General features: G+C 43.6%; 1 protein-coding gene across 1 annotated transcript in view; it reads left to right on the top strand.

The window, feature by feature from the left end:
- IQCA1 (IQ motif containing with AAA domain 1) overlaps window positions 1-12,457 on the top strand; it is a 100,465-nt gene extending 88,008 nt beyond the window's left edge. Inside the window, exons 16-19 of the mRNA XM_010285645.1 lie at window positions 3,328-3,505; window positions 6,808-7,046; window positions 11,453-11,507; window positions 12,417-12,457. Coding sequence (XP_010283947.1) covers window positions 3,328-3,505; window positions 6,808-7,046; window positions 11,453-11,507; window positions 12,417-12,457 — 513 coding nt within the window. The remainder of the gene's footprint in view (window positions 1-3,327; window positions 3,506-6,807; window positions 7,047-11,452; window positions 11,508-12,416) is intronic.
- Window positions 12,458-13,290: the final 833 nt, after the last annotated feature.

The raw sequence follows: 13,290 nt of genomic DNA, 5'->3' as shown, positions 1-13,290 counted from the left end.
ACACAAGCCTGTATTTTCGAAGACCGATGAAGCGTCACCTTGGACGAGGCTGTCGCTTCCGAGGGCTATATGAGCTGATGGGTGCATAGTGATTGATGCCCTTTAGTCATCCCCACACCAAAAGGGAACCTTTCTCTCTGGCTCAAACCTTGACAGCAAGTGCAGATGGGAATTAAAAAAAATAAGACTAGGGGCCAAAGATTGCCTGGCATAATCATGATCTTAGTCTGCTTCGATAGCCACCAACGTGGAAAAATTTCTCACCCTGCCCACCTCTGATATCCTCAGGGATATCACCTCTGCCCCTGCTACCACATCCCGAGACCTGCAGGTATTTAACAAAAGGTCTCGTGTTTTTGGTGGGAGTGGATGGCTCCATGCTTGAAATCACTCATGCCCAAGGTAGTTCACAGCATAATCAATATTTGGAACCAGAGAGCATGAAACTGGAGGGACAGACAGTGGTAACTGGCAGTCTGGGAAGCCTTCCACTAAAATTTTGGAGAAGATGAGCTAAGCTCAGCCCTCAGAAGCCAAAGCGAGTGGAAGTCACTTTGGTCATCCCAGTGTAACATTTCTGGCACCATGACCAAGAACCTGGTAAAAAGCAGCCTCAAATTCTTCAAATACCCACTAGAAGAGTAGTCTCTCTCCAGTCCTCCCCAAAGGATGCAGAGTCAAATAGCAAATACATTACAGTAAAGTCAGTTGCTGAGGATGATGTGCAAAGCAGCTCAGCTACTCCTAGTTAAACAAATAGGGGTCACCTTCACAATTCACCCCACTTTTCTCCAGCTCAGGTCCACACGATGGCTGAAATCATAGCTTGCCTCTTCAACAGCCCTTCTTGCTGCTGACACATTTCTTTCAAAGTGGAGGAGGTATTATTAGCTTTCAGGACACATCCCTGAAATGTGTGTGCTATGGACACACATTAGTTTCACAAGCATAACAGGAGCCGCTGACACACAACTGCCAGTCCAGCTTAGTGGGCTTAACGTGAGTGGAGTGTTTAGCTTGGTCTCCGATACTGGTTCAATCATTTAAATTTTTAAATTCCTACAAGCTGAGCAATGAGCCCTGGTTGTAACCAACTTTAGATCAGTGGCAATCCATGAATATCATTTGTCACCCCCAAAAAAAAAAAAAAAAAAGGTGTTCTAAATGCTAGGGATAACTTAGGACTTATTTCACAAGTAAAAGGTGAAATAGGAGTCAGACAACTCTCTGCATCTCCTGATGGAGTCAGTTTTTCCAGCAGAAAGATACTGCAAGCCCAGAAGACACCATGTCTCACTTGAAGCAAGTATTATCTTCTATCAGTCATGTCAGTGAGATGGGATTCCTCTACCCCCACACACCTCCAAACCCAAATTTGATAATTCTCATTTTTCTAGCAATATTGACATCTCAAAACATCTTGGAGAACACTTGTTCTTCCTTACAATGCACACAAAGAGGAGGAAAGCCTGAAGCTTATGAATAGCAACAGAAAATCAGAGGGTAATTTAGCCAGAATAGAAATGTGTTAAAAACCAAGTAAACCCACATTTTGGTCATTGCTGTGACCAGATCTCCCTAGCAGAGCAAAGGTGGCAAGGTTGGCTAAAATTTCCAAGGTAACAACAGCTTGTTTAATCATCAGAGAAGCCAAGTTCATTACCAAAAACTTCCCAACAAGGGAATGGCAAAGTTTGGATAAGGGCTTGGGCTTTGAAGTTGTGCCCTCAAAGAGCGAATGCACTGTTTGGGCCTGGACAGAACAACACCCTTTCTTTCCAAGCAAGGGAAAAGCCAAGATTTCTCCTTTGCTCCAGGGCAGACCTACCGTGCTTTACAAGGCACGGTCTTTGGGAGCGAGCACAGGCATCCCGCCCTCCTGGGAGCCTTGGGTGCGTAGGCACAACAAGGAGGAGGTGAAAAGATAGCAGCTGGCCATAGGAATAGTTCATCCAAGAGCAAAAACATGATCTGGATGTATCATCCCGGCAAGCAACCTGTCCACGCTCCAAAGCGGGACCTAAGCCCCGGTGCTAAGACATGCTTAACTCCTTAGCGTGATTAAGCAATTGGCAAACTTAGGAAGATGCACAATATGGCCATGAGAATAAAAAGAATGAGAAAACAGACATATTGCAATTAAGACAAGTTTAGCTGGAAAATAACTGTGTGACTCTACTCCCAAGACTTTGAGGATTTCTTACCGATTTCCCAATTTCCCCCTCCTCTGTAGCTTTCACTCCAAAGAACAGAGCTTTGTCTCCTTTCTGTCAGCTGTCTGCTACTGCAGGCAACAGAAAAACTGCATCACAAAGATTCTGCATGCAATGTAGATTCATAGGTGCTTATTATTGCCTTTCAACGGAGAAGGTTTGCAGGACATGGTTTCTTCCTTACTGGCATTAAGGGAGACTGGTCTGAAATTGAGGCTCAAGTTTCCCAGGGAGCTGCCTACTGTATAGGTAAAAAAAGTTACAGCGTGATCTAGAGTAAGACTTTCAAGTGAGCGTGGGTGACTTGGATGTTAAGTCTCAATCATTTCTGAAAAGAGGCTTCCAGGTCATTAGACTTCTCTGAATACAATACATTATCCTAACCCAGTTATTCACTTACAGCTTTATTAACAGTAGAGTAACGCCACAGCAATTTCATTAAACTTCTCCAACCGATATTCACTCAAACATTATCAAACGTACTATCCAATAACAGGTTTTGCTCAATACTCATCAGTTCTATAAACAAATATTTAACATTTGTTCTGAAGCCAAATAGTAAATTATTGCAAAGAAATGAATCCCGAGTTCAAAGAGCTTGTGTTCTCAGGTTAGAGACTCAGCAAAAATTTGGGAGTGTATTTTTCCACATTTAAGCCATGGGTAGGAGTTGGTAGATCATAACCTCCAAGAGCTGAGAGGATTCCACGCCAGGTCGCATACCCTGGCAGTTTTTCTATCCATTAAGGTTTGTCAGGTACACAGGTCCAAGCAATATTTCTCCTTCATCTGGAAAGCAGGATTTCCATCTTTAAATGAGTTGTTTCCTTCCTGCTTTTCAGTAACAGGACCAGCAAACTCAACAGTGTGAAAGACACTAGCACAAACCCATAAATACAGAAGCAGAAATCAAGTATTTACCTGACTTTCAAAAGACAGAGGCTTCCTACTTGGGTTGAGCATCTAGTCTGCTTATACCAAATGCAACTAGACTACTAAATAAAAGCACCGAATCCTGTTTTATGTAGCATGTCTACATACAACTTCATTAACTCTAAACTGTCAGCATCAATAACAACTCTTTCCTCCTTGTATTTACATGTACCCACTGAAGATGAACCCAAAACGACTGGAAAAGGTCCTCCCCAAATTCCTTAAGGCTTTGAAAGCACAGGACAGAGTGCTGCTGGTGGGAACCACCAACCGTCCCTTCGACGCTAATCTTAAACCTTTCTGCAAAGTATACCAAAAAATTATTCTGATTCCTAGGCCTGACTACGCTTCAAGATTTGGCAAGTATTTCAAGCAGTCTTGTTGATTACTACTGTTTAAAAATCAATGCTTATTGTCTGGTTATCCTCAAAACTGACTTTAATCTCAGTTTGTACCCCAGGTATGGATTTCCAGTTAATTTCTGTATTGCCTAAATTTTCAGTTCCTGAAAGTTTAGGTAATACTCATACAGGCTACCCCAAATACCAGATAATAAAAGTGGAAGTTGGGAGAAGGGTTTAAAACACTGTACTGCGGTGATTAACATTTCCTCGTGAGTTGTTTAGCATGCACTGACTTCATCCCAAGCTGTTTTTTCACTCTAGGAAGGACAAGATCCTATTTCAATACACACTTTGTGTTTTAAGCTTTTCTTTTTACACAAGGATTCTGAATTTCTGTTATTCCTGTCCAGTTTCCATACTCTAAACAAAACACTTTGGGTGTCTCCATAAACAGAGCCATGTCTAGAAGATTGAGCTTTGTCACTATCGAGTTCCATTTTTGTACTTGCACATCACGAGAGGAATTGTAGAAACATCCATGATTTTGCATGTCTAGTCTATCGACTAGTGATAGACAGGCCCTCCCAAAGTCTGACAAATTCATTGAGGACCCCATACGCCAAGAGTCAAGGATGTGTAACAAAAAACATATCATTTATTAGACCAACTTACATGGATAGAAAAAAACCAAAAACTTTCAGGCATGCAAATCTGTTTTCAGATTCAAATCACCTTGAAGTCCGCAATAGCTCAGCATAAACTAGGAAGAAATGCTCCAATTAAGCATAATAATGCAAATCAATTACTGCAAGAAAAATGGTAGTTTGTCCACATCCTTCAGAAGTGGCTGGTAGAAGGGCTTTTATCCCAGAAGTATAGTCTTTTTACCTGCGGTTTAATCACCAATATCATGCAGTTCAATACTCAGCAAAGTGTACTAAAGAGCCTGATGGGGCAACTCGTAAGCAGAAGGGCCATTTAGGTTCAGGCCAAAAAGAATGTGGGAAAGAGGTTTGGGGCTATTGAGAATGGCACCAAGCACTTCGAGTTAGGACTCCCAAGGGTGGGTTTATTCTACCAGAGGCTCCTAGCATGAGCATCCCTATTGATCACCTTATCAAGGAAAACGGACTCCTTTCATGCCACCCATCTCCAATGGATCATGTCCCAGAAGAATATGGTAGTAAAGGAAACCACATTCAGTTCAGGCACCTCGCTACACAATTGTACCTTGACTACAGTATTGCTCCACATAGCCACCTTGTTACAAAAAATCATGCAACTGTATTGTGAAGTCCAGTTTATACTGCCTTTCATGGAGGCAGCCAAGGTACTGAGATGATGCACATTTGGGCAAGCTCAAGACAGGTTTTGACTGCCTAGCACATTGTAAATCTCTCCCACATGCAGTAATTTCCATAGTGTGGATGGGAAGTGGTCCCTAAGCAAGCTAACATGTGTTTCATGTTATGTTACAGCTCTGATAAATTGCTAATAGATAAGAGACATGAATAAGACCTAGAGAAAGGAGGTGATAGAAGCTGAATTTAGCTGTGTTCGCTTCTGGGGATTGAACCGTCACATTCTGGGATTCTCACCACAAATTTGGAGGGGGGGCGGGGGGGGGAAGGGCCAGCCAAAGGGATTTCAACTGCAAACCTAGGAATGCCCAGAAAAGTTAATTCTTGGCATCTTAAAGCCAATTAAACTCATAGCTTTACTTCTTTGACATTGTCCCATTTAAGACAGCACCAGGCTTGTTCTTTAGCTCCAGCCTTCCCTCAAGTTCAATGGAAATACGATCTTCACAGCACAGAGCACTCATGTCCCAATCTCGACAATTTTCAGTGCCCGACACCCAATCTGAGAACTGAAGAAACTCGTTTTCACAGAAAAGCTGTGACATAACAAACATTCATAGCCACGGTGCACAAGCTACCCATCTGCTACAATCCTTCCTTTTGCTACAAACCAGAATATTCCAATCTATGCACGACAGAAACAAACACACAATGAAAGCCATCGAACTGTGTCCCAACATCCACGACCGTTGACTTTCCACCCATCTGAACATTCAAACATAGGATACTCAAACCACAAACCTGCACTGGTTTCTTGCTATCAACCACCCACCAAGTCAGTATCTCGTAAGACGCATGATCCTACCTGCAACAGAAGCTGTGGCACACAATATGTGGCTGTGCAGAAATAGTACTCGCTGTTGTATGCATCAGTTCCTCTTCTATGAGTTAGTGATTCAGCCAGTAATTATTGAGCATAGTTATAATTCAAGTGGGAGATCACAGTTTGCCAGAGTGAAAAACGTAGTACTAAGTTGTCAGTAGTTATGGGCACAAGTCCAGACTATCAACATTGCGATCGGAGCAAGAGTAAGGCAGGTTTTCTCCATGACGTTAACTATCCCAACAGCCAGTACCATTGATTTTCCACCCATTTGAGCATTCAAACATAGGATACTCAAACCACAAATTGTCTGTCTCATTCAAAACCCTTCTTAATCTCTATGCATAATGCTTCTTATTTTTTCCAAACGTTTTTGTACAAGGCTTTAAAGGAAAGCATGCTGAGGTGGCATGGAAGTTTTACTAAGTTTCTTCGAGACAGACTGTTACTTCACAGAGGATAAAACAAAAACGTTTGTTACTTGTATTAAATCGGGGTTTTTGGAAGCAGTATCTCAGGCACCTCACAAACTTGAAGAAACCTTCATGTCACAGAGGTTCATGGCTAAAAGATACTGACAGGTTCACCATTTAGCTAGCGAGCAAAGTGCCAATCACAGACATTTACACCCGGCCTTCACAACATGTGCCTGCATAGCTGGAAGCCTTTGGCTTCCAAACCAGACATTGAGTCCCCATGCAGGAGTAACCTGTGATCAGGGTCACGGAAAGAAAAACAGGCTGTTAATATAGGTACTTAACTCTACACACTCAAATGGGAACATTCTGGATGGGTTCTCTTTCTGTGTATACGCACAGGCATATTGAAGTAGTTCTTTCCATTTTTTATACACATATCCACCTCACATGTGCCCTTAATGACTTTCTGAAAAGTACTGACTAGTAGCCAGCAAATGATCGCTAATGGTTTAAGAACAGATGTGTGCCTAAAGGCCTCTAAGGTACAAACCTGTAGATGAAAGAAACAGCAAACAAGAAGGATTTGAATCTTGGCTTTCCTGACTGATATCCCTTATTTTCCTGTTTCAATTTCAAAATGCAAAAAAATATTTCTCCTGCTTTCCTTAATGCCAGTCTTTGGCATTCTCTCTTTTTTTGGGTCCTGATGAACAGTGTTATGGAAACACATCATCCTGCAGAACGGTGGAGCGATCACTGACTTGCTGAACATAAGCTGCCTCGCAAAGGTGTCTGATGGTTTCACCCAGGGACACATCATCCAGGCAGTGCAAGCTGTCCTGAGCGAGCTACGCCTCCTTCAGATGACCAGAAAGCCACTGAGGACTGCCGAGTTCGTGACTTCTCTGGCCAGACAGGACCCCGTGTACAAAGAGGAGGAAGAAACATTTAAGGTGACATTAAGAGCTATGTTAACTGGCTGTCTTTCATCATCCCCTGCCATGTCCTTGTCCAGGCACATTTGATCTAGACACCTGCTAATTCTGCTGATGGGTTGGCACACAGCTATTGGAATGATGAAGTGTGGCTCAACAGCACCGAACACCCATCTCTCCCATTTTGGGATGTTTGGCATCCCGGGCCGCTGGGCAGCTGGATGTGCCAGGCAAACGTTCGTTATTAGTGGCAGCAGCTCTTCACGGGCAAAACGCCTGGCACACTGCTTTGTTGAACCTACTGCCTGCACCCAGCTCATCTTGAACAGTGGCCTTGACACGCACAGGTAAATTCTGCATGTGCCATTAGTACAACGCATTGGTCCTCTCTCTTTTGGAGCAGACATGGTCAGCAGGCCTGGCTATATCATCCTGAGAAGGCAAAAAAACCTGGACAGGGAGGGTCTTGCAGGGTGTTCCATATAGGGATCAAGTTCTAAGCCCTTATTTTAAATGATTTCAAACAAGACTACTCTTAGAAAAGAGTTTTCATTCCAGGGTTTAAAAAAAAAAATTAGTTTCTGCCTCAAACTCCAACCCAGCTCCCCACTCTCAGGGCTATAAAATCCTGAAGGCAAAACCTAGTGCATTTGAGGTGCATTACACGTACCTCAAATATATATGGATCACCCTGCAAACAACTTTTTTCCACACGTAGCTCAGTAATAATTGCTCTTTTTTTCCCTAGACTAGGCATTATCTTTATGTAGTGGTTAATTCTGCTTTCACTGTATTGCTTTTGGTTTTCCTATTGGTGGGATCAGTTTATCAGGCTTAAGTACAGGTCTACAATTTATTTAGTATAGTGACTTCAGTGTAGCTTAGGGACAGCTGAATTGGACTTGAATTAGCTAGCTGAGTGCAACACTACAGCTTAGCAGCACTGACACCCCAGAAAAATGGCACAACACTTGACTAAGGCACTTCAAGCCTACTGAACGCTACCAAAACCTTTGGCCACCTCACAGGAAAACCCCGCTGCGTACCAAAGAGCCGCAGGCAGCCCACACCAGGGGCTCCAAATGGGATAGGACTTCTGTACTGAAGCCAAGAGACCCCAGAAGAGCTTTCCCAGTCTTATAACCCCCCAACTTCTACCCAGACCCGCTTATAAACCATCCAGTTCTCCTGGCTGAAAGGTTTCCTTTTCGTTCTGCTCTTTGAATCCCCTCAGGTTTTGAATCCCCACAGCACCTCACACAATAAACAGGATGCAGTTTCCAGCAACTTTGTCCAAGATATCTTCCACTGCTAACCTAATGACAGTGCATATTTCCCCCAGCCCTGTTGAATACTTTCCAATTTCCATTTAGAGCCATTTGGCTCACTCAGCATAGGCAGCATTTGTGATATTTGGCAAATTACTCTTTTTTTTCCTCATGCTTCCTATCTAAACCAATATCTTTCCTCAGGGAAAAGCTAATGGTTCAGTGTTGCAGCAAAGAAAAAAAAAAACCTGTCATTCCCAGCTCCAAGTAGTAAACCATTTGTGCCTTGAAACGTGAGAGCCAGTATTTAGTGTGAGTTTAACTTGAAAATATTATTCCACTTACTATAAATGTGCCTGTTTTGTACAGCACAAAGTACGCAGGCAGCACTTCGTTCTGAACACTGCTAAAACGATACTGTCCTCAGCGTCCCATGGCAATCATTTCCTTGCATTAATTACAGCCCTTAAAGTATTTCCTTTTATCTGTTTGAAATTTGTTTCCCTTAAATGTCATGGAACCTTGCCCCGGCACCTGTAGTACGGCACAGGGGAAGAGGATTGTCAAAATGGCCTCGTGCATTAATTAACTCCAGTATCTTCATCTCTTCTCGCACAGAAGCCCCTTTTCCCGAGCCGCTAATCATTGCCATCGCTGGACCTTTTCTGTTGCTTCGCTTTGTCCTTTTTGAAGCGGGGCAGCTAAAACGCAGTATTCAAAGTGAAGATTAGCACTGTGATGAATCTTTGATTTCTATTCACTGGAAACATGAATCTCCCTGTTTGACGTTTATATTCTGCCAGCGTTCCGAAAGGAATATAAATAATGCAAAATTTGCAATAATGTGATTTCTTCATTCAATTTACTCAAATTTCTGCCCCAATTATACATCCACATTTTTGAAATTATAAATTATTGCACCAGTGCAATTGATACAAATCCTTACGCAGAAATAACGGTAGTCCTAGAGGAGCGAAGGGCAGTCCAAGTAGCACGCTAGTTCTGCCTGGCAGCGACCGGTACAAAATACTTAACAATATGTAGGAAAATCCATACTAAAGAACTGCAGACATCATTCCTCCAACAAGCAAAGAGTTTTTTTAACTCTGATCAGTCACTTGCTGTCAGTAACAGTTCAGATGCTAGCGCGTTAGTGATAAATCTACTTTTATCTTAACCGTATCTGAGGAGTTGGCTTCGTTAATCCCACATAGCAGTTCCGCTAGCTAAGGAGTCGAAAGCAGCCGTCATCCCGCGCAAACAGGCAGGTAATTTTACTGCCTTGAAATACATGCACAAAGAAATGGGAATAAGAGTAGACATCACGAGTCACGCAGCTTCTGCTAGTGACTTCAGCAGTGCAGAAGCAGCAAGGAGATGACCTCCCCAGGCTGCAGCCACCAAACAGCACTTGCCATCCTACCAAGCTCCCGGCAAGGCATTGGCAGGGGTTTGTTATTCTTGCTGTTTCCCACTTAAGGTCTGGGGAACGTCATACCCAGGACAACAAACCTGGGGGGAAAAAACCAGAATTTCTGTTGCCTGATGGCCTATCACGCGTGGAAGGCCAGAGGCGTTGCTAGCTACTGCTGGGGAAGTCGGTTCCTCCCCAAGCCAACGTTCACAACCACCACCTTGTCTTTCTTATCCCACCCCTGTGAAGGACCAGAAACAGCCATCTCCATCTCCTCTCCCTGCCCCATGGTGTCCCAGCTGTGTTTGCTCTCCCCGACACAGGAACAGCTCGGCCCAAGACCGTCTTTAGGACAGCAAAATCCAATTGCCCAGGCCACTGCACGGAAAGCCCAGGGGTTCCTCCCAACCCCCTGCCGTGACACCATCTAGATGTGGGTGCATGAGGGGTTGCATGATGTTTTAATCGGTGCTGTCAGGGTTCTTGGAGGAGGGAAGCTCAGCTAATTTAGGCAACTAGAGCAGAGATCAGAGCGTTATGGCTGCCCAGCAGCCAGCCGGGCATTTGACAGCTGTCAGACTTCATTTACCTGCTGACAGGATTTAATCTGCAAGGCAAGAGATCCAAATGGGGTGTCTGTCATCAGCCCCTTCTTGGCACCCAGAAGCAGCATGACACCAAGAAGGACCATCTGCGACCAGGAGAGGAACATCAAAGGGTTTTCTGCCCTATACACTTCCAGTACCTCTTCTCCCAGCTACTACTCTTGTGGCTGCCTGCCCGTAACACATACTGGGAAACTGGGCAAGGCAAATTCCTCAGGGTAGCCTTACCAGGCTCAAGCTAGAAGCAGGATTTTGGATGAATCCTATGGAAAAGATAGACTTTACAGCATTGGTAGGAAGGTTGAAGACTACCCCAGCGAAGGGCAGAGGGGACACAGTTGGGGCATTAAATAGTGGTCAGAGGAAAGATTCATTCCTGGGCAGGAATGGGTCAAGAGGGAAGGCGTTTTATCAGTCACGTCAACAACCAGTGACGTTTTAATCTCTGGTGTAGGCAGGACTTCGTTGATAAAGGTTCCTGTACATACATACAGGGGAAAGACTAATTCCTACACACTCCTAACTTTAAAGCACTACCCTCTCCTTCATTTTACATTATTTTCACGTGGCCTAGAACTGCCTTGTTGACATTACAGTCCAGGAGCTTGGCAAGTTTGCAGAGCGCCTATACCAAAAATCATTTACAAGTCACAGGACTGTGAACAGGCATCTGAAAGCAATAAACAGGTTTTTAACGTTCAGGGTTTGTTTTGCTTCTTAAGCTCTCGCATTGAAGTAAAAACTGTCTGGACTGATTTGCAGAGCCATGAGAAGTAAATGCTTTGCCTATTGCCAAGTTTCAGACCAGAGGGAGTTTTGACAAGAGCTATATACCTCAGAAATAGGGTTGATCATAGAAGTTCTAACATTTCCATAGCTATAGCAACACAAATGGCCCGGCTAAGTATTCCTGTTAATGAGACACACTTCAAGCAAGCAATTGCTATACTCCTTGTTATAATAATGTTCTCAAGAGATCTGAGGATTTCATTTCTGCTTCTCCACAAGCCAGCCAGGATTTTAAGATTTTTTTTTTTTTTTTTAGGAATGCTCCATTGTACTAGTAAAAAAAAAAAAGAACACTTCAGAAACTTTTTAAGTTTTAATAAAACATACACATGTTTTTTGATTCTCCAGGCATGGTACGCTAAGACACCGCTGGGTAGAGCGCAGATCAGAGCACTGGCAAACAGTGAGAAAGCAGGAAAAGGAAAGACAAAGGAAGGAAATAAAGGAAAAAGGAAAAACTAACTTCCTCAAGAGTTTTGCATCTGGCAGTGTCAGTCACAGCTCTGCTTCACTGAAAAGGGGAGACCTTAGGAAACCGGACACATCAGAATAACACACTCCAAGTTATAGCTATTCCAGGAAAGGGAATTCCTTCCTGAATTAATTTTTTAAAGTTAAAAAAAAAAATCAGATGAGACATCAATGTGACATGTAGCTCTCAGAGGATGAAGAGTTAATGACCACTGACTTGCTCAAGCATTATTTATTCTACGAGGTGTTAGGGGGCAGAGAGGTTCATTACTCAGGACTGTAACATACCATCAACTTTTAGGCTATACTCATTTATTTCAGCAAGTAACTCTCCTTAAAAATTGATGTCACATTAATGTCTTTCATTACTTTAATATCCTATATGCTTTATAAAACTAACTGCTTTATATATCTGTAAGTCTAATGTGTTACAGTTCTCAATAAAACTATTACAGCTATAAAGACTGCTTTTTAATTGGGATGGATTATAAGACACTTAATGCAATCTACCACAAGCTGAATATTTACGTAGCCGCATGAGGGCCAGCACCATTTCAACTCTTCACGGACCAACTCATATATATGGATGTTAACAGAAAACATCAGTGAGCAGAGCAAAAGCAAAGCAGTCAGGTGGCGTTCATTTTGGTGGATGTCCCGAGAATCTATTTTGCTATGAAAAACAATGCCCAGTTACCTTGTTTGCACAAATAGCAATATATCTGTTGCTTAAAAAAAAAACCAACATACGTAGCAGAACAGCAGCTGTAACGGCAATCTGGAGTAAGCCTGTTGAGCTTTCTAAAAGGTTGTCTCACACTGTTAAACCGAATCCACCTAGACCTGCTTTGGCTTCGTCTAAATCTGGTCAAGTTTAAGTAGCCTGCCGGTGAAAGTCTGCCCCGTCACGTTCAGCCACCATGCGTCAAGCGGCACACAGGCGTAGCCTGCGGGATCACCACGGCTGTTTATGTGCTTGAGCAGCACAACGTGAAGCTCCATGGCAGGAATGTCTTCCACACAGGACCCGAGACACTCAAAGGCAGAGATTTCCCAGGCTTGTGCTTTGATGTAGCATGTCCTGCGCAGTAGGGTGCATTAGGGCTGATATCACAAAAAGCAAGTGCAGGGAACTAAATCTCAGAAACGCAACGCCCCAAGTAGTCCGTGACAGCACTTTATAGCATTTCAGTTGATCGGCAATCAATTTTGGTTGCTCACAAGCCAGAAATTTTGGGGACAAGGTATTTATAACCAGTGGTTAGGAACGCCCTAAAGCTTTGGAACATCCTACGTGGCACTGAAGAACATCAAGTTCTTCCTTTACATCAAGTACAGGATCTTCTACAGCCAATAGCCACAAATACCTGCTTTCACCTCTAACTGCCATGTACCTACGTTGACTTGACAAGTCGTGTGCCATACCAGTTTAAGTGGAAACAAGGCCCACCATCCCCAGGCAGCCGGAGGACCTCTCTATACCCTCACCGTGGACAGGCTGGGAGGTATGAGGAGGGCTGCATTGCTGGAGGAAGCTGCCCAGGTTTCCTCCAGCACAAACCAGGCCAACCTGCCTCTGGGGGAGGGCAGGCCGAGGACGGCACATCACACCGGCATGGCATGTACTCTGCCGGTTACGCTTCACCAAGCACAGCGCTGATCACTGCTTGCTAAGATCTTGCAGCTAGGTCTTCCACCTACAAAGGGAACGGTCA

This window comes from Phaethon lepturus, unplaced genomic scaffold (assembly GCF_000687285.1).
Source record: "Phaethon lepturus isolate BGI_N335 unplaced genomic scaffold, ASM68728v1 scaffold9284, whole genome shotgun sequence".
NCBI classification, from domain to species: domain Eukaryota; kingdom Metazoa; phylum Chordata; class Aves; order Phaethontiformes; family Phaethontidae; genus Phaethon; species Phaethon lepturus.
The sequence above is the reverse complement of the archived record's forward strand: the minus strand, read 5'-3'. Positions and strand labels throughout refer to the sequence as shown.